This window comes from Tamandua tetradactyla, chromosome 7, assembly GCF_023851605.1.
Source record: "Tamandua tetradactyla isolate mTamTet1 chromosome 7, mTamTet1.pri, whole genome shotgun sequence".
Classification (NCBI taxonomy): domain Eukaryota; kingdom Metazoa; phylum Chordata; class Mammalia; order Pilosa; family Myrmecophagidae; genus Tamandua; species Tamandua tetradactyla.
In genome coordinates, this window is record NC_135333.1 from 124,749,519 (window position 1) to 124,768,700 (window position 19,182).

General features: G+C 46.9%; 2 protein-coding genes across 2 annotated transcripts; both read left to right on the forward strand.

Annotated features, from left to right (window-relative positions):
• Positions 1–320: 320 nt before the first annotated feature.
• INHBC (inhibin subunit beta C) lies at positions 321–11,837 on the forward strand. The gene is made up of 2 exons (XM_077111164.1): positions 321–871; positions 10,131–11,837. Exons 1-2 carry the CDS (start codon positions 559–561, stop codon positions 10,874–10,876), a joined length of 1,059 nt encoding a protein of 352 aa, XP_076967279.1. The 5' UTR covers positions 321–558; the 3' UTR covers positions 10,877–11,837.
• A 4,139-nt stretch (positions 11,838–15,976) lies between these two features.
• On the forward strand, positions 15,977–18,318 carry INHBE (inhibin subunit beta E). Its single transcript, XM_077168108.1, has 2 exons — positions 15,977–16,378; positions 16,634–18,318. The coding sequence occupies exons 1-2, from the start codon at positions 16,096–16,098 to the stop codon at positions 17,389–17,391; spliced, it is 1,041 nt and encodes a 346-aa protein (XP_077024223.1). The 5' UTR covers positions 15,977–16,095; the 3' UTR covers positions 17,392–18,318.
• Positions 18,319–19,182: the final 864 nt, after the last annotated feature.

Here is a 19,182-nt window from a genome sequence, read left to right on the forward strand (position 1 = left end):
CCCAGAGAGGGAGGAAGAACCAGCGAGGAAGGGGCAGGCTTTGAGAAGCAGTCTCAGGCAAAGGGGAATGTAATTCTCAATTTATGGTGACTGGAAGGGCCTGGTCAATAATCCCCTCTCATTTCGGTCACCCTTTTACACCTCTGCTCCCTCACTTTACCCTCTGGCTTCCCAGCACTGCCCACAATCTGAGGAAGAATTTCAGTCCTAACCTTTGTCCCCACGCCTGGCAGCTCACATGGGTAACAACTGTCTCCCAACATTGGCTGAGGGACATTTCTCTCCCCAAACAGACCAACCTACCCTCACATCCCCCACTCGGTATTTTTCACTGACTATGCCTTGGCAGCTCCTGCCAGGATCTACCTGGGCCTGACTTCACCTCTCAATTCAATGTCTGGTTGTTCTTTCCCCTGCAACATGGAGTCATGCCAGCTGGACACATACCCCTTCCGCAGCCCCCAGCAGCCAGGACGGGAGCCCCACAGCTGTTGAGATCCTGAGCCCTGGGTTCACAACTCTGTCTCCACTGTCGCTCAAGGAGAGCCTCTTCCAGCAATGACCTTGTCACTGTTCCTGGCCTTCCTCCTCCTGGCTGCAGCCACAGTGGCCACTCCCAGAGCTGGTGATCAGTGTCCAAGATGTGGGGTCCCCGCCTTGGACCTGGAGAGTCAGCGGGAGCTGCTTCTCAACCTGGCCAAGAGAAGCATCTTGAACAAGCTGCACCTCAGCCAGCGCCCAAGGCTGAGCCGACCTGTGTCCAGAGCTGCTCTGAGGACTGCACTGCAGCGTCTCCATGGACCCCCATGGGGGGAAACTCCAGAGGACAACAGGGCACAGGAATACGAGATCATCAGCTTTGCTGAGACAGGTACATTTCTAGTCTGTAGATCTAGATCTTCCCCCAAACCTGACCTCTCAAGGAGAGGAAAAGTTTCCTCATTAACCTAGCCCCTGACTCCCTCTCCCAAATCATCCCTACCCTTGCCTCCCACAGCCTGTAATTTCCTATGAGCAGCTGGGAAGTGGGTAAATTTTGCTTCTTCCAAGACTGCCTGTCCCCATGTCCTCCAGCTCCTCTCTCTGCAGCTTCCACAAATTTCCACAGGCTGGAGTCCGTCCACTTCCTGAGCCTTGGACACAGAGGCCAGGAAATGGAGAGTCTGTGTTTTCTGAGGCCTCTGAGCAAGCTCCCTTTTCCCTCCGCAGATGCCTCATTTGGGCAAAAGGGAGGAAAGTATAACTCTGGGACTATAATATTTCTCCACCTGACCCTGCCCTCTTGCCTTGATATCTCAGGTCCCCATATCAGAACAGAGTCAAACTAGGACTTGGAAAGGTGCATAGAGGATTCTGAAGAAGACAGAATTATTTCCATGGTATGGGGAGAGTTGGAGAACATAATGGGCAGCTGGAGAGATCAGGAATTCAGAGACAGGACCCTAGAAACCAAGGTGCACACTGACTTTTCTGACCTTTGCAAGCCCTTTTTTTTTAAAATCTATTTATTTATTATTGATATATACTATATATTCACATATTGATATATTCACCACATATTCACATATTGATATTCACAATATCATCACATAGCTGTGCATTTATCATCACAATCGACTTTTCTTTTCTGTGAAAAGTAACAAATTTACAAAAAAGCAATAAATTTCAAAGCTTATCACAACAATTAGTCGTAGAACAGATTTCAGAGTTTGGGATGGGTTACAATTTCACAAATTTAGGTTTTTGCTTCTAGCTGCTCTAAGATACTTGAGACTAAAAGGAATATCAATATAATGACTCAGCAATCATACTCATTTGTTAAACTCTGCCTTCTCTGCATAACTCCTCCATCACCTTTGATCTATCTTCCACTCTTTAGGGTATTTGGGCCATGCCCATTCTAACTTTTTCATGTTGGAAGGGGCTGTTGATAATATGGGGTAGTGGGATGGAACTAGTTGATGTTCTGGAGAGGCTGGCCCTACTGAATTTCAGGATTTATCTGACCCAGGGATACAAGCTCTTGTTTAGAAGGCCCTTCCTATTCCTGACCCGTTTTCCTTGAGCAGTGCCTTTCCTTTCCTCCTTTAGGACCTTGTACTCCCATCATGAAAAAGCCTACCCTATAGTGCATTTCCTAATTTAACTTGTATGGTGAGTTTAGTTGACAACCATAAGTACATGGTATCTTGAAAGGACATGAGATTTTGTTGGTTTGCCCAGGTTGCTGTGATGCCTTGATATATCCCAGAGTAATTTGGGCAGTATTTGCAAAGTCGCCTTGGGGGACTAGGGAGAAAGGAGAAAATATTCAACTTACCCATTTGGAGAATTTCTGATATTCTCATAATCAGTAAGGACAACCAAATCAATAGGCCAAGCCCTCAGTGTTGGGGTTTGCCCCTATGAAACTTATTCCAGCAAAGGCTAGGCTAAGCCTACGTAAAATTAGGCCTAAGAATCACCCCCCAGAGAACCTCTTTTGTTGCTCAGATGTGGCCTTTCTATCTAAGCCAACTCAGCAGGTGAACTCACTGCCCTCCCTCCTACATGGGACAAGACTCCCAGGGCATAAATTTCCCTGGCAACATGAGACGGAAATCCCAGGATGAGCCAGAACTCAGCATCAAGGGATTGAGAAAGCCTTCTAGATCAAAAGGGGAAAGAGAGAAATGAGACTTAATAAAGTTTCAGTGGCTGGAAGATTTCAAACAGAGTCAAGAGATTCTCCTTGAGATTATTCTTATGCAGCTATCCCTTTTTAGTTTATGGTATATTAGGGTGACTGGAGGAAAGTACCTGAAACTATTGAGTTGTCTTCCGGTAGCCTTGATTCTCGAAGATGATTGTATAAAGATGAACTTTTACAGTGTGACTATGTGATTGTGAAAACCTTTGTGTCTGATGCTCTTTATAACCAGGGTACGGACAGATGAGTAAAAAAATAAATAAATAATACGGGGGACAAAGGGTAAAATAAATTGGGTACATGGAAATACTAGTGGTCAGTGAGAGGGAGGGATAAGGAGTATGGTACATGTGGTATTTTCTTTTTATTTCTTTTTCTAGAATGATGCAAATATTCTTAAAAAATGATCATGGTGATGAATTCACAACTATGTGATGATATTGTGAGCCATTGATTGTACATCGTATATGGAATGTATGTGTGTGAAGATTTCTCAATACAAATATATATTTTTAAAAGTCCACCCTGACCTGATGGGGGCAGGAGACCCCCACAACCTGAACCACCCACATGTTTCTGTGAAATTTGTTTTCTCACAGAGTGTCAACACCCTGAGGTCAGGAACCATCCTTTATTCCTCATGTTTCACAGAGGCTGTTATGTGATAGAAAGAACTAACATTTACACAATGTATATTGGTTTATTGCATTCTAAGTGCTCTACTTATTAGACCTTCACAAAACCCAATGAGGCAAGTACAATGGTTATCCCCATTTTAGAAGTGATGAAACTGAGGCCTGAAGAAGTTAAGTAATTTGCCCAAGATCCAAGATTATATGTCTGGTAAGTGATGGAGTCCAACAGCCCAGCTCTGGAAGCCATGACCTTGACCACTAAACCACTCTGCCTCTCATAGGCATAGTAGTTGCTCAATAAAATTTAGTCCCATTAAATAACCAAACCACACTGTCGGTCAGCTTGACCACAGTCTAGAGTCCCCAGTATGGATGAGACCTACTCTCATTCAAAAGCAAGTTTCTGCTGATAATCAGGGGCACAAACACAAGACTCAGATTGCTTGGGCTCAAATCCTTGCTCAGCCACTTTTTTTTTTTAATGCATGGGTGTCTTTATTTTACTACTTATCCAACCTATACACTGGATAAAGGGGGTATCAGTCACAAGGTTTTACAATCACAGAGTCACAAGATGAAGGCTATATAGTTATACAGTCGTTATCAAAGATCAAGTCCACTAGATTACTGTTCTAACAATTTTGGGTATTTCCTTCTGGCTATTCTAATGCACTAGAAACTTAAAAGAAATATCTATATAATAGGTCAGTATTCATAATCATTAGCTAAATCCTAGCTTCTCAGTTACAACTCCTCACTCTCATTTGGTCATTCTCTCAATTTTCAGGGATATCTGGAGAAAGACCATTCTTCTTCATGTTGAAAAGATGTAGAGGAATAAGACGGGTTGATATTCTTGAAGAAACTGGTAACTCTTGGTTTCAGGGTTTATTTGGCATAGGAGCCATCTGGAGGCTTTAAGTTTCTAAAAACAATAAACAACAGATAAAACTTTTATGGAGTCTTAGATGGAGCCCAGGGTGTTCTTCAAAGTTTTCAGGAATACTGTTGGTTGGGGGCTTGGCATACTGTGGCAATTTGCAATATCTGGCTGAAACTTTCATAATAGTAACCTCCAGAATGACCTTTCAGCTCTATTTGAAATCTCCTAGCCACTGAAACTTTATTTTTTTTCATTCTCTTCCCCCTTTTGATCAAGAAAGATTTGTCAATCCCATGATGCCAGGGCCAGGCTCATCCCTGGGAGTCATGCCTCATGTTGTTAGGGATATTTATACCCCTGGGGGTCATGTCCCACATGGGGGAAGGGTAGTGAGTTTATTTGCAGAGTTTGGCATAGAGAGAGAGAAACCACATTTTACTCAACCACTTACTAACTGTGTGACATTGTTGTTAACAGTTTTCTCATTTATAAAATGGAAATAATGAGAAGATAGCTGAGAGGATTAAATGAGATAATACAGGTAAAGTTCTTAGAGCAACACATGAACAGAATAAGTTCTATTTAAGTGTTAGCTACTTTTTCTTAGCTTTTAATTTCTAAGATGGGAGGGAGTAAGTAATAGAGAGAAGACTCAACTCCTGCTTGAGAGGAGTTTAATTGCTGCCGCTGGGAATAAATTAATTAGAATATAAGGCAGAATGAAGTAAATGCTAGATAAAGGAGCAAGAGCATGCTGCACCAGGAATAATTTACTGGATCCTGGTAAGATGGGGAGCTCTGTTAGAAAAAGGTGAGAAATGGGCTGGTATTACAGATAAAGTTTGACTTCAATAGGTGGAAAATGGTAAATGGTATACTCAACTGAAGGGAAAACCTAATTAGAAGCCTGAAGGAGTAGACTGCTTTTTCTAAAGGAGTTGGGGTGGATGAATCTAAGGTAGACAGAAGTCCATGAAGCCTGAGTCCCTCCAACACTGCCATCCTGGGTCTTTTTCACGTCGAAATCCTTGGTGCTTAGCCCAGTTCCTGGCACACTGTGAAAACAATAATGGTTACCAAGTATTGGGTGTACCTGACTCATCTCATTTAATCCTCACAACCACCCCATCAAATGGACTTTATTATTCCCATTTCATGAATGTAGAAACTGAGACTTAAAGACAGTAATTTATATAACCCAGATCATGCAGCTTGCGAGTGTCCGGGGCAGGATTCAAACACAGTTCTACCTAACTGCAAAGTCTATATACTTTCCACATATTTGCTAATGAATGAATTAATGAATAAAACATCCAGGCCAGAACGGCCCTGATCTGAGATAAAGTTAAAAAGGAAGTTTGGAAGTGAGGGTGGCTGATGCCTGGATTTAACCCTTTATATTTAAATATTTTTGCTTTAAAGTTTTCATTCCAATTTAAGCTATCATCTATACCATAGCATGAAAGAAAGATATGAGAATTGTTCTACCTGGAGATATGAAGAGAAAGAGCCTGGGGCACGGGAAAACCAGGGTAGGAAAGGATGGAAAACAAAAGGGCAAAGGCCACTGCAGGGAGCTCTGGAAGTTCTGAACCGGGTACCCTGTGCCACTCATTCTGCCTAGTGTCAGTCTAAAATACAAGGTTTCAGAGAAGGACATCTTGAAAATGTCAATCACTGTGTCTGCCCACCACCTGAGGGGCTGCCACTGCCCACAGCTTTTGTTTTCTTTATTGCTCATAACAAACCTCCCCAAAAGGTAGTGGCATCAAACAACAATGATAAATTATTTCTCGTTATTTTGGGCTTTTACTGGGCTCATAGAACAGTTCTTCTGTGCCATATGATGTAGCTGAATTCAGCTGGGAACTCAGGTGGGGCTGGAATATATAAGATGGTCTTACATCCTCTGTGGCCTCTAAACATTCAATAGTCTAGACTAAGCTTCTTTAGAGCATGGTGGCTGAACTGTGCTTGCTAGTGACCTATTGGCCAAAGAGAGTCATATGGCCAAGTCCAGAGTCACCATGAGAGGGAAATGCACGAAGGAGTGAAAGCATGAGGAACTGTTCATTGAAGTCCACCAGCATTAACAGTCTATAGCAGACTGCCTTCTGGCCCCTAGTAATTCATGTCCCTTCCAGGTATGAAATACAATCACCCCCTCTCAAGACCCCCCACATATCATCCGTTATAGCATCAGAATCAGGCTAGAAGTCCATGATCTCATCATGTGAATCAGGTAGAGGTATAGGGGAGGCTCCTCTGGTACATTTCTTCAGCTCATGGACCTCTAGTTGGGTGCTGGAGCTGGCTCATCCCAGCTTATGAGAGCCAATTGTGCTTGTCTCTCCCCAACTCCACATTCAGTGAGGTCACATTGGTGACCTTAGCCATGGTGGACGTATTTACACCACAGAAATTAACAGACACTGCAAATCAGGGCTTTTTTTTTCCCCCCTGGGGACCAGTTGTTAAACATTTACCAGCACAGCACTACCTGTGACCTAAAAATTCAATAACTCGCCTCCTGTACTCCTAATGTACAGTGCTCAGACAGGGACAGGATAACCATAAAAGGCACCTCTCCTCAAAATGGGGGATGAGGGAGTCAGAGACACAGAGCCGTCACTGATCCGTGGGAATTTTGATATCCAGCCAGACACCTATCTCGGTCCACCCTAAATCCAGGATTCTCCTGGCTAAGGCCTGATTCTGCACCTGGGTAGGATTTTCCCACTGCTCAACACTGCTCTTCTGGGCTGCTGGCTCCATCCCCACAGACCTTGGCTCCCTAATCTGAGGTTTCTTTCTTTTTAAATAGGAGAGGACCTGTGTTTCAGGCTGAGTAGTTTTCTCAGCCTGTTTCCTGCCCAAAGAAGTTGAGGATCCAGAAACCTCATTTCATTTTAAATGATCTCTGTCCCTTTTATCTCTATCCTGCTGCTTCTGCTGTTGAAGTTCTCTTTAAAACTCTGTGGAAACGTAAAACCTCCAGATGGTTCCAACACCAGAGAAGCCCTGAAACCCAGAGTCCCCAGTCTCTCCAAGAGCATCAACAAGTTGCATCCTCCCTACCCCATAATGTCAACACCCCTTCTCAACAGGAAGAAGTTGGAATGGTCATTGCCCAAATACCCCTAAAGATTGAGAGAAGGATCAAATGAAAGGGAGGAGTTGTAACAGAGAAGGCAGGATTTAGCAAATGAGTATGATCACTGAATCATTATGTTGATACTTCTTTTTAGTCTCCAGTGTATTAGAGCAGCGAGAAGAGAATACCTGAAATTACGGAGTTATAACCCATACCATACTTTGAAGTTTGTACTGTAACTACTTGTTAAAATGTATTTTGAAGTCCATCACTTCTCTGCATATATAGTATATTTCACAATAAAAAAATTTTGTTGTTTTTTGAACTGTGGCCTTTAAGTAATGAATTGTAGTGTACTCAATTAGACAAAAGATGCCTCAGTCTGCCAAGACAGACCCTTCTCTACTTTAGGCTACAGGTCAGAGCGTTGTGGGACAGGACCCTTAAAATTCTTAGAAGCCCTTTTGTCTAGTTGAGAGGGTCTATAAAACATCATCTTAAATTTTACATCTTAACAAAGATCTTAAATGCTAACAAAGCATCTTACAACCGACCCTTTATTTGTTTTGATTTTCATTGTGAAGCCATGTTTTACAAAACCACAGTGCCTTGGATTTGATTTTTGCCCTGAGGCCATTTACTTTGGAAAATTTTTACCAGACTGAGCAGAAAGCAATGAGAATAGATTTTATTTTTCAATCCAGCAAATTCCAGGTGGAAATAATTTCCCTATATTCTGCTTAAAAATTGAACAGTTTCTCTTCTAGTTCACCTCTCTCCTGAAATACCTTAGCCACTTGGCACTTTCAGCATTCTGCTTGGATATATCTTTAGCTAAATTCACAACTTTGTTAGACAGCTTTTCTGTCTTTCAAGTTACCACAGGCAAAAGATTTCCTCTTTCTCCTGCTTCCAACAGCAATTTAAGAAAAACAGCAAATAGGAAAAATGCATGGCAAACAAATGGGCAAAGAAGCAAGATGATTATAGAGTGGCAGGTGTCTATAAAGACAGTTAAGCAGGGTGATGTATTGAAGAGATGGAGGGAGAGTTGAAGTCTACTTTCGAGTAGTCAGGGAAGCCTCTCTATTTAGGAAACATTTTAGATGAATGTCAGAAAAGGAGTCAGTTATACAAAGATCCTGGGAAAGACATTTCAGCAAGAGGAAATAGCAAGTGCAAAGACCATGAGATGGGTAGCTTTTTGGTGAATTCAAGGAAGAAAAAAAAAATTACCGTATTCTACCTATTCACTGTAGGCAGAATATGGTAATTAAATGGCAGAATGCTTAATCACACAAGTTTTAGGTATAGGTTACATTAGGACTTTAGTTTTTTTTCCAAATAGCAATGAGAAGCTTTTGGAGTGTTTTAAACCGAGGATATTAAGCTAATCAGATTGTTGCAATAAAAAGACAATTCTGGCCAATATATGAAGAATGGCTTGAAGGACAAGAGAGGATCATTTAGAAAGCTATTGCCATAGTTCAAGAAAAAGACAGCCGGACTAGTGTACAGGGAGAAGGTGCAGATGAGTGAAATTATATCATGAATTGGAAGTATAGTTGACAGGTCTTGCAGACAGTTTCAAAGTAGGGGATGAAGAAAATCAAGGTGTTGGCTTAAGCAAGCATTTTACAAGGAAGAAGAGGATTATTGAAAGACTCAGTATGGGTAGGTGGAGGGTGGTAAATCTACAGTTCTTTGAACGTGTTAAGTTATCCAAAGTGGAATGTTAAATAGGCAGCTGGATATATGAGCCTATGGCTCAGGGAGAGGTCAAAGCCAGAGATACATATTCAAGAGTCATCAGCACAGAGATAGAATTTAAAGCTACAGGAATTGCTGAGATTATTGTGGGAAAGGGGGGTGAATAGAGAAGAGAAGAGAACTCAAGACCTCCAATATTTAGAGGTCAGGCAGAGGAAGAGTTGCTGTGAGAAAAGAAGACCAAGATGGCGTGACCAGTGTCAAAAAAGTCAAGAGAAGGAAATATTTCAAGAAGGAGAAAATTGTTAATTGTGTTAAACACTGCTTATGGGATGAGATAAATATAAAGAGATGAAACCACTGGATTTGTCAATGTGAGTGGTGTTGGTGATCTTGAAAAAAGCAATTCCAGTGAAGTGGAGGGATTAGAAGCCCAATTATGTGTTTCATTGGGGCAGCATAATGAGGCAAACTGGGGTAGTAATAAGGGGGATAGAATGAAAGGCACAGATATTAGAATCACTGTGGTGCCGAATTGGAAGTGGGGAATGAGCGAAGTGGTATAAGGTTTCTGTAGGGGATAAGGAAGATAGTAGTATGACCAATTCAAACAGGAACCACAAGAGAGGTTTTTAGGAAGGAAAGTAATGATTTCAGCTTGGGACAAATTTATTTTAATGGGCCAACAGGACATTCAAATAAAATTAAGCAGTTAGAAATTTAGGCCTGAAGCTTGGTGATTCCCAAATCTATATATCCAGTTCAGATGTGAAAAATGGTCTGCACTGAATGTACAGATTTGGGTATCAGCAGCATAAAGATTGTGTTGGCTGGCCAGGAGTGTGGAAAAGAGTTCCCCTCAGTGTAGAGCAAAAAGAAAGGAAGGTTAAAGACCTTCCCTTAGAGAACTCTTACAGTATAGGGATGGTCGGAGAAGGGAAAGTCAGCAAGGACCAAAGATGAATCATGAGAGCTGTGTCACAAAAGCCAAGAGAGAAAAAGTTTTAAGAAGGAAGGGGTGGTCAGCTACAGAAATTTCAAGCATGCTGAGGACAGAGAGGTAACCAGTTGAATTGGCCCTCAGAAAACCACAATGACTAGGGCTTCTTGCATCCACAGGCCTCTCTAACATCAACCAGATTCGTCTTGATTTCCACTTCTCCTCTGAGAAAACCGCTGGTGGCATGGAGGTCCAGCAGGCCAGACTCATGTTCTTTGTAGAGCTCCCTCCTAATACCACCCGGACTTTGCAAGTGAGTGTCCTTATGCCAGGCCCACGTGACACCAACCTCACCTTGGCCACCCAGCACCTGCTGGAGGTGGATACCAGTGGCTGGCATCAAATCCTCCTGGGCCCTGAAGCTCAGGCTGCCTGCAGCCAGGGACATCTGACCCTGGAGCTGGTGCCCGAGGGCCGGGTAGCCCAGGGGTCAGTCTTCCTGGATGAGGCTGCCCATAGACCTTTCGTGACAGCCCGGGTAAGAGTTGGGGGCAAGCACCGGGTTCGCAGGCGAGGAATCAACTGTCAGAGCGGGTCCAGGACGTGCTGTCGTCAAGAATTCTTTGTGGACTTCCGTGAGATTGGCTGGCATGACTGGATCATCCAGCCTGAAGGCTACGCAATGAACTTCTGCACAGGGCAGTGCCCCCTGCATGTGGCCGGCATGCCTGGCATTGCTGCCTCCTTTCACACTGCAGTGCTCAATCTGCTCAAGGCCAACACAGCGACAGGTACCACTGGGGGAGGCTCATGCTGTGTGCCCACTGCCCAGCGCTCCCTGTCTCTGCTCTACTATGACAGGGACAGCAACATTGTCAAGACTGACATACCTGACATGGTGGTAGAGGCCTGTGGGTGCAGTTAGTCTATGTATTTGCACGCAGCCCGAGGTGGGTTGGGCAAACATACCTTCACACAGGGGCCCTTCCTGGGGAGAAAGGAGTGATGCCACTACTGCCTCTGTTCAGAAAACAGTCTCTCTTCCTGAGCAACCCATGGAAATTAGCCTACCTTTGATTTGAGCAGATCTTCATCCAAGGAGAATCTTTGTACCGTCTGCATAATCATCAGCTTCTTCAGGAAAACAGTCCAACTATCCAAGCCCTGCATGCTCAAAGCCGCACCCCAGGGACTCTGATCCACTTCCAACCATGAGCAATGTCATCAGCTTCCCTGACAAAGATACCTTTAGTGTCACCCCTTAATCTGACTCAAAACCTACTCTGTCTCCCTGCCCTTTCTACTCCATGGCCCCTACTCGAAGATGAGTTGACCCAACCCCTTTCACTGATTTTCTGGATCTCCAGAGAGCCCCTTCCTTCAATTCACCGAAGAGTATGTTTCCAAAGTGAGGCTTACCCCTTCTCCTTACTTCTGTGTCTTGAACCCCATTCCTTCTTACTTGCCCATGTGGGCTGCTAATGCTTTCTTTTGCACACTTCCATCCATTCTTTGCTCTGCTCTGCCCTATGCCCTTGGGAGCTGGCCCATCTGAGTTCCCCTGCCCTCTGGCTTCCTGCTGGGTTTGACTAACAGAAGATACGGACAAGAAATTGAAAGATAGAAGGAGACAGAGTTCTGAATATTTCTTAATCCTTTTCCCTCTTTGCCTTGGTGTTAGGGCTCTCTGTGGCTACAGCCTATAGCTCCTGTCTGGCCACCCAGCTTTGCCTAGGTTCTAATATCAGAATGAGGGACCAGAGTTGCTTTTCACTCTTGCTCATATCTGGGCACTTCGACATCCCTTGGTTCTCTTAACCCTGATCATACATCGGTAAATGATTCACTCACTAAGCCCTCTCAATAAAGAATACAGACAAGCTAAATGTGTCTGCTGTCTCCTGCCACGACCCTGACTGACAGCCCAGATGACATGGAGCCTGCCTGCCCTGCCCATTCTGCTCTCTCCTCACACAGATTCCTCAGGACTGAATGAGTGTGTCTTTGCCTTCCACACTTCATGCCTCTTCCTCCCCTAGGCTGCCTCCTCTTCCTTCTTAGGTCTCTGACACCCTCCCAGATCCATCTTTGCTGGTCTCATGGCTAATAAAAATCCTGTGTTTTATCTGCTCCTCTCCTCCCTCTTGTCCTCACTCCAAGAGATGAGACAGATTCCTGATCAATCAACAAGTAGGTCGGCAATCTGTGGGCGTGCACGTAGCAGGAGGCAGAGGTATGGCTCAACCCTGGCTGCCAGGACCTCTGACTTGCCTCCTCTTTACTGACCCCCAGCGCTCCATCCAAGAATTCTGCCCAGAATCTGGAATTGGCCAAGGGACACTTAAGTGGAACAGAGAGGAGAGGAAAGCCTGGGATGAGGACAGGGAAGCATTTGTGCTGGGACTGGGTCTCTTTAGACCTTTGCCCCTCTTCTCCCACCATCTCCGCCCTTTGGTTGAACAGCCCTGAACCACGGGGTCAATATTGTCTGCCGCCCAAGGTTGAGCTTGCGCAAAACCCATGTGCCCTTCGGGGAATGTGATGTCTGTGTTTGCTTAGCTTACCCTATCGAGGTAAGAGGTCCTGTCCGGGGATAGGAACCCCAGAGGAGAAAGTCCTCTCAAAGGGACCTCCTGGGAGCCTCCAAATCTGAGCTGTGGATTGAATACATTCTGACATTTTAAGTCTTCTGGTGGCTTTCCCTCCCTCCCCCTTGTGCAAGTGTCCCCCTCCCCTTGCCCACCTCTCCTCCAATTACAGCTTCCTCCTTCTTCCTTCCCTCTAATTACAGCTTCAGTTCTCTGGGCCATGGCAAGATTTTAAAGGGATGCCGAAAAATTCAGTAATCAAGATAACTATAATAACGCAGTATTTTTTTTCCAGTAACATTTTTTTAAATTAATTTTTTTATTTTTTAAAATACCAAAAAACACCAAACAAATACAAACATTCATAATTTTTTATCATTCCGTTCTACATATATAATCAGTAATTCACAATATCATCACATAGTTGCATATTTATCATCATGATCGTTTCTTGGAACAGTTGCATCTGTTCAGAAAAAGAAATAAAAAGAAAACAGAAAAAAATTCATACAGAACATACCCCCACCCCTCCCCCTCACCGATCACCAGCATTTCACTCTAAATTTATTTTAACATTTTTAACGCAGTATTTTTAAAAACCGGAATGAAGGGGAAAAAAAATCTATGATGAAACAGTATAGCAAATTTTTAAAATAAACCAAGAATCAATATTAGTCCCTTTCTCTTTTGGGTCTGTCTTTTCTAAAAAGGGGAAGGCGTGGGTCCGTCTTCTTCCACACCATTTCCTTCAGAGTCCCCCAGCTCCTAACCCTAGACCTTTGGGCTTTGCTCATCTGGGCAAGATAACCCCTAGGGCTTCCTTCTTCTTCTTTATCCACCCCCAAGCCTATCGCTACCCCAGCCCCCACCCAGGTTGGTGGTAGGGCGGGCTGTGAGGCAGATGGCTGGGGTATTTATAACCCCGGGAGCACTTCTTGGGAAAAGTGACTAAGATGCTAACAGCATATTTATAGCTGCGTATTGACGTAAGTGTCAGTGGGGAGGTAGGGCCAGGCCCGGCTCAGCAGGGAGGGGGTGGGAAGAGCTAGAAATTGGGGGCACCTGACAGAGTCGGGGGTAGGGGGAGGCGGGGTCAGTGACTCCCAAAGCCACTTCTTGCTGCTTCCCCAGGGTCTGTCTCCCAGCACAGGTAAGCTCCCCGAAGCAGCACCATGAGCAGATGCCTCCAGCCTGCAGTCTGATGTTCCAGGCCTCAGGGGCTGAGAGCTGTCAGTCACAGCCCAGACCAGCAGCAGCGAGACCTGGTCAGAGGGGCTAGAATGTGCTGCAGGACCTGGATAAGAGGATATAAGAGTCTCATGGTCCTTTCTCCCTACTCCGTGCCCTGAGTGCCCTGAGTTTCTAGGAAGAGCCTGGCACCCATCACCGAGCTCCATGGCCACGTGTCAGCGTGATGATATCCCAAACCAAAGGTGGCAGTGATACGGGTCTTCAGGATAGCCTCTGTTCTCTGGGGGGTGGGTGAGGAGGACAGAGCAGAGGAACCAGCTTCCGCCTATCTCCTGGTGGGGTGGCAGAGCCCCCAGAGTAAGAGGTTGAGGAGCGCTCCCCATCTCTGCCCTCTCCAGAGCAGCACCATCCCTGGGAAGCACCTGTCAGCTGCAGGCCTGCTGTTGTCCAGTGGCACGGCACTGCCACATGGTGGACACTGGCAGTACTGAAGTCCGTCCCCCAGGGCATGAGCAACCCTGCTCCCTCTGGAGACTACTAGACAATCTATAATCTCTCTTGGCAGTCCCCACTGGCTAACTAGGGGGAAGAGTCCTTCTGAAATTATCTGCAGAGCTTTAAAAAAACACCATGTCTTCTTGGGGGGGTGGGGGGGGCAGTGTGTATCAATCATGTGTATTTTTTTTAAGTTCTCTCAGGTGATTCTAAGGCTTAAGAACAGCTACCCTAAAGCCTCAAGCACCAGAATTTCCTTTTTTGTCAAGAAACAAAACTTCTTTTTAGAGCAGTTAGTTCATCTTAGGTCATGAAGCAGGAAAGGAAAGCCAAGTCAATGAATTTGCGCTAAGATGGAGATGGTTGCTAGCCCAACACTCCTGAGTTTTTGCATTTTACATAATTGGTAGACTGTTAAGCTATGTGGGTTAAGCTGTATGGTCAGGTGAAGAAGAAAATCTCATTTGGTGTGCATGGGTTTCCCTAGCCTTATAAGTTCTTTTAGATAGATAATCCATTTTACAGCTCAGTTTAGGAGGTGAGAGAAATATTTGAGTGACATTTTCTAGAATATTCGTCTCAGTATTTCAAAAATAAAAATCAGTAACTTTAAATAAATATATCAGTGGGAGATAAATAAAATGGAGTAGGGCACATTTCCAAACCATACCCATTTCACCTGCAGTTTTTCTCCCCCCAGCTTCTTGCAGAAACAAGGTCACAACGAAAAAAACTAGCATGAGAGGGTGGGGCGCCTCGGCCCTCCCATTTAAAGTCTGTAAGAAAGTGAGCTAAGGAGAGTAGATATTGGAACTAAAATTGTTGCATCTTGGCTTGGCTCTCAAAAAAGACAAAATAAACCACCTTAAGTGTCCATTTCCTACCCCATTAACAGAGAGGTCTGGCTGCGACAGTACCACTTCTAGGATGCCCCAAATTTAGGCAACTCGCACAGCCCCAGAAAGAGAAGCAGCAGCTGGGTACACTCCCTCCCAAATCCCGTGCCCTTCTGCCAGCCTTGATGGACTCTGTCCGGCTGTGAGATTGCGTCAGCCCCTCCGCCAACCTCTCTAGGTTTCCCCAGACATCCCAGTAACCACCACCACCCCCCACCCCCCCACCCTCACTCCAGGCTGCAGCCCTCCTCCACATTGTGCTCCAGTCCAACTGGACTCTGGGCAGCCAGCATAGGCAAGGTCAGGGGGTGACTGCCATGTCCCGTGGCACTGCCACCTCGACTTGGGCAAGAGGACTCCGTCCTCCCCAGATCACTCACCTCTGCCCCAGCCCTCTTGCTAGAACAGAGAGACCAGAGTTCTTAGGACCTGGAGGCCTGAGGAATAACCCCCTGGGACTCTCAGTTGCCTCATGGAAACCTGTTGTGGCTGCAGTGGCTGGACAAGTTGAAAAGCCTAGAGGCATGGGGGAAAAAGCGTTCCTTCACACCTGGCTCGTATGGAGTCCCCTCCCCCAAGTCCCGCACCTCGGAGACCGAGCATGTGAAATCGCCCTCTTTCTTGCATCATGCGTGTCCACATTGCCTCCCCCCACCCATACCCCTGCTTCAGGCCCAGTCACTATGGCCAGATGGTGAAACCCGAGCTCCGGGGGGGGGGGGGGGGGGGGACCTCCACCCCCTGCAGGGGCCTGATGGGCAGCACCGCCGGCCAATCCTGGGGCTCAGAGGGTAGCACTGCCTGCTGAACACTAGGTGGGGAAGCCTCAGGCTCTAACCTTGGCCAGGAAGGAGTAGGTGTGGCACTGGTGTCTGCTGCCCTTGCCTCCTCATTAGCTCCCATGCGATCAGACTCAAAGAAGGAGCAGCCGCCTGCCCTCTGACGCTTCCAGCCCAGGGCCATCCACAAGGAGTATGGGGCTCTGGCTGGTGCTGCTGTGGGCACTGGTGTGGACCCACAGGGCAGAGTCTGCATGTCCTTCCTGTGGGGGCCCCACGTTGACACCTCAAGCACAACGCGTTCTGGTCCTGGAGCTCGCCAAGCAGCAAATCCTGGAGGGGCTGCACATGACCAGCCGTCCCAGAATAACTCATCCTCCACCCCAGGCTGCCCTGACCAGAGCCCTCCGGAGGCTCCAGCCAGGCAGTGTGGCTCCAGCAAACGGGGAGGAGGTCATCAGCTTTGCTACCATCACAGGTGAGTGACAGAGACACAGGCAGAGAGCAGGCAGGGAAAAGGAGGCAGAAGGGGAGCCTAGCAGAAAAAGCAGAGGGAGCAGGGTGTGCTAGGAGAGAGGTGTTAGGGCAGGGACTAGTTGTGGAGGACACAGGCAGTCCCGATTTCATCTCAAGGTGGGTGCTAGGGAGAGCAGTGGGCAGGACATGGGGGAGTTCCAGAGGAGAGCTTCGTCGATGCTCACATTTCTCTTTCCCCTTTCCATCTTCTGGGCAGACTCTTCCACTTCAGCCTGCAGCCCCGTGCTCACCTTCCACCTGTCTACAACTCGGTCCCACCACCTATACCATGCCCGCCTCTGGCTGCATGTGATCCACACCCTTCCTGGCAGCCTGTACTTGAGGATCTTCCGGTGGCACCCAAGGAGGAGGCGCAGAGGGTCCCGCACACTCCTTGCTGAGCACCAGATGACTGCCCCGGGCTGGCACGCCCTGACTCTGCCCTCTAGTGGCTTGAGAGGTGGGGAGTCTGGTGTTCTGAAACTCCAGCTGGACTGCGGACCCCTAGAGGGCAATAGCACAGTTGCCCGACCAGAGCAGTGGCTTGTGGACATAGTGGGAGATCAGCGACCCTTCCTGGAGCTTAAGATCCGGGCCAATGAGCCTGGGGTAGGCCGGGTGAGGAGGAGGACCCCCACCTGTGAACCTGAGACCCCCTTATGTTGTAGGCGAGACCATTACGTAGACTTCCAGGAACTGGGATGGCGGGACTGGATCCTGCAGCCCGAGGGGTACCAGCTGAATTACTGCAGCGGGCAGTGCCCTCCCCACCTGGCCGGCAGCCCGGGCATTGCTGCCTCCTTCCATTCTGCCGTCTTTAGTCTCCTCAAGGCCAACAACCCTTGGCCCTCGGGCACCTCCTGCTGCGTCCCCACTGCCCGAAGGCCTCTCTCCCTCCTCTACCTCGACCTTAATGGCAATGTTGTCAAGACAGATGTGCCAGATATGGTGGTGGAGGCCTGTGGCTGCAGCTAGCAAGAGGACCTGGGGTGCTGGAGAGAAGACATCAGGTTGGGGTTTCCCAGACAAAAGGCATCTTGGCTGGAGGCATCAGATTCCTGATACATACCCCCATCCATAGGCTGCCTGGCAGCCCAGGCTGACCGGGCTGACCCTTATATGGCACTTACTTATCCAGACTCTGGTCTGTTCCAGGCTGGGTGATGTGTGGGGAGATGAGTAAAGTGTTCCTCTAAAGGAGTCTACCCAAAAAGGCTGGTTTCCTAGCCTAAGCCCTCTGAGATGACATGAGCTAGGGAGGGAGGGAGGGAAGGAGAAGGCAGAGAAAAATTTCTCTCCCAAGAACAGAAAGTCCTTGGGTGAAAGCAGGATGGAGCGGCAGAGGGCCCAGCAGGCCTGAGGCAGGGGAAGCAGGTTGACCAAGGGTAGGGATTGTTGAAGTGCTTTAGGGAAGGTTAAGAGGGAGAAAGACAAGGGGTTGAGGGACAGTGTTTAGGAGAGCCCAGAAATGGGAGTCAGGAGGGAGGGGTGCTGAGCCCCAGAGAAGTTCCCTGGTTTCCCCTGGGGGGCAGGGCCCACTGGGGAAACAAACATTTATACTTTCCTAATAAAAAAGAGAAAAACAAAAATGTACAAGTATGAGTCATGGAGAAGGGATAGCATGATGGGCCTGAGTTACGGCTCTCAAAGTACAATCTGGGAAACCTCGAGGTGGCTCTGAGACTTTTTCTGGGGTGTCCACAAGGTCAAAACTATCATCCTAACAATGCTAGGATGCCTTTTTCATTCTCGTGATCTCAAAAACGTACAGTGGAGTTTTCCAGAGGTTGCTTGACATGTGATTACATCATCGTTCTGATGTCGTTGTTGGTGGAATGAGTGCTTGCATATCCTTGTGTTAAAGATTTTCCAATTTTGATTCTAATTTGGTAAATTGATAGATATAAGCCACATAAACAAAATCTCAATAATTTTTAAGTGTGTGAATCCTGAGACTAAAAAGTTTGAGAACCAATGGTCTAAAGTACTGGGTGGGGAGGTGAAAGCCCTATGTGCAGAGAGAGTGCTCCCTTGGAGGAAGGGCATGGGGCTGGGGTGGGAGCACATGTAGGGATCACATCCCTTCCTTTGCGTTGACCATTTCTCTGGCCTGACTGAACTGGGTCCCTGATCCTTTCAGTATAACCAGAGCCTGGGTCAAAGTCATGTGGGGGAGGGAGGCTCAAATAGAATGCCAATCTTTCCTTCTGCCCCCATAATTACTACCTATCTTTGTAGGACCCCAACCTCTCCCTGGCTTCCTTTACCCCAGAATCCTCAGACCAAACCAGTAACCCGCTGACCCTCCAGGCCCAAGGAGGTCGTCCTTAGAAGCAGAGCTCAGGTGTGGAAGTCTGTCTGGGGGGTGACAGAAAGGAGAAGGAACTCTTTCCCCCCACCATGTTTTCTCCCCTTTCTCATAAAGGTAAGAGACTAAAATAGCTGCCCCTTCCCCTGCATCTGATCACCATGGCAACACAAATCCAAAGGGGCAGGACACTCCTGTTCAGTTCAACACTACTGCTCTGCACTAGCAGCTTCTGCCTGCCAGTGTGTCCCTCTGCTTCTTTGGGCTCGAATATCCCCCACCCTGAGCTCCTACCTGGATTTTGGGTGGGTGGTGGAGGAGAGCAAGAGAAGCCTACTACTCCTTAGGTTCCCGGAGTTTCACTGCTTCTCCAACAGACTCTGAGAAGATGTCATGTGCCAAAAAGGCCAGCAGAGGGAGCAGAAAACCCTGAAGAAAGGAAAGAGAAAGCAAGCAGT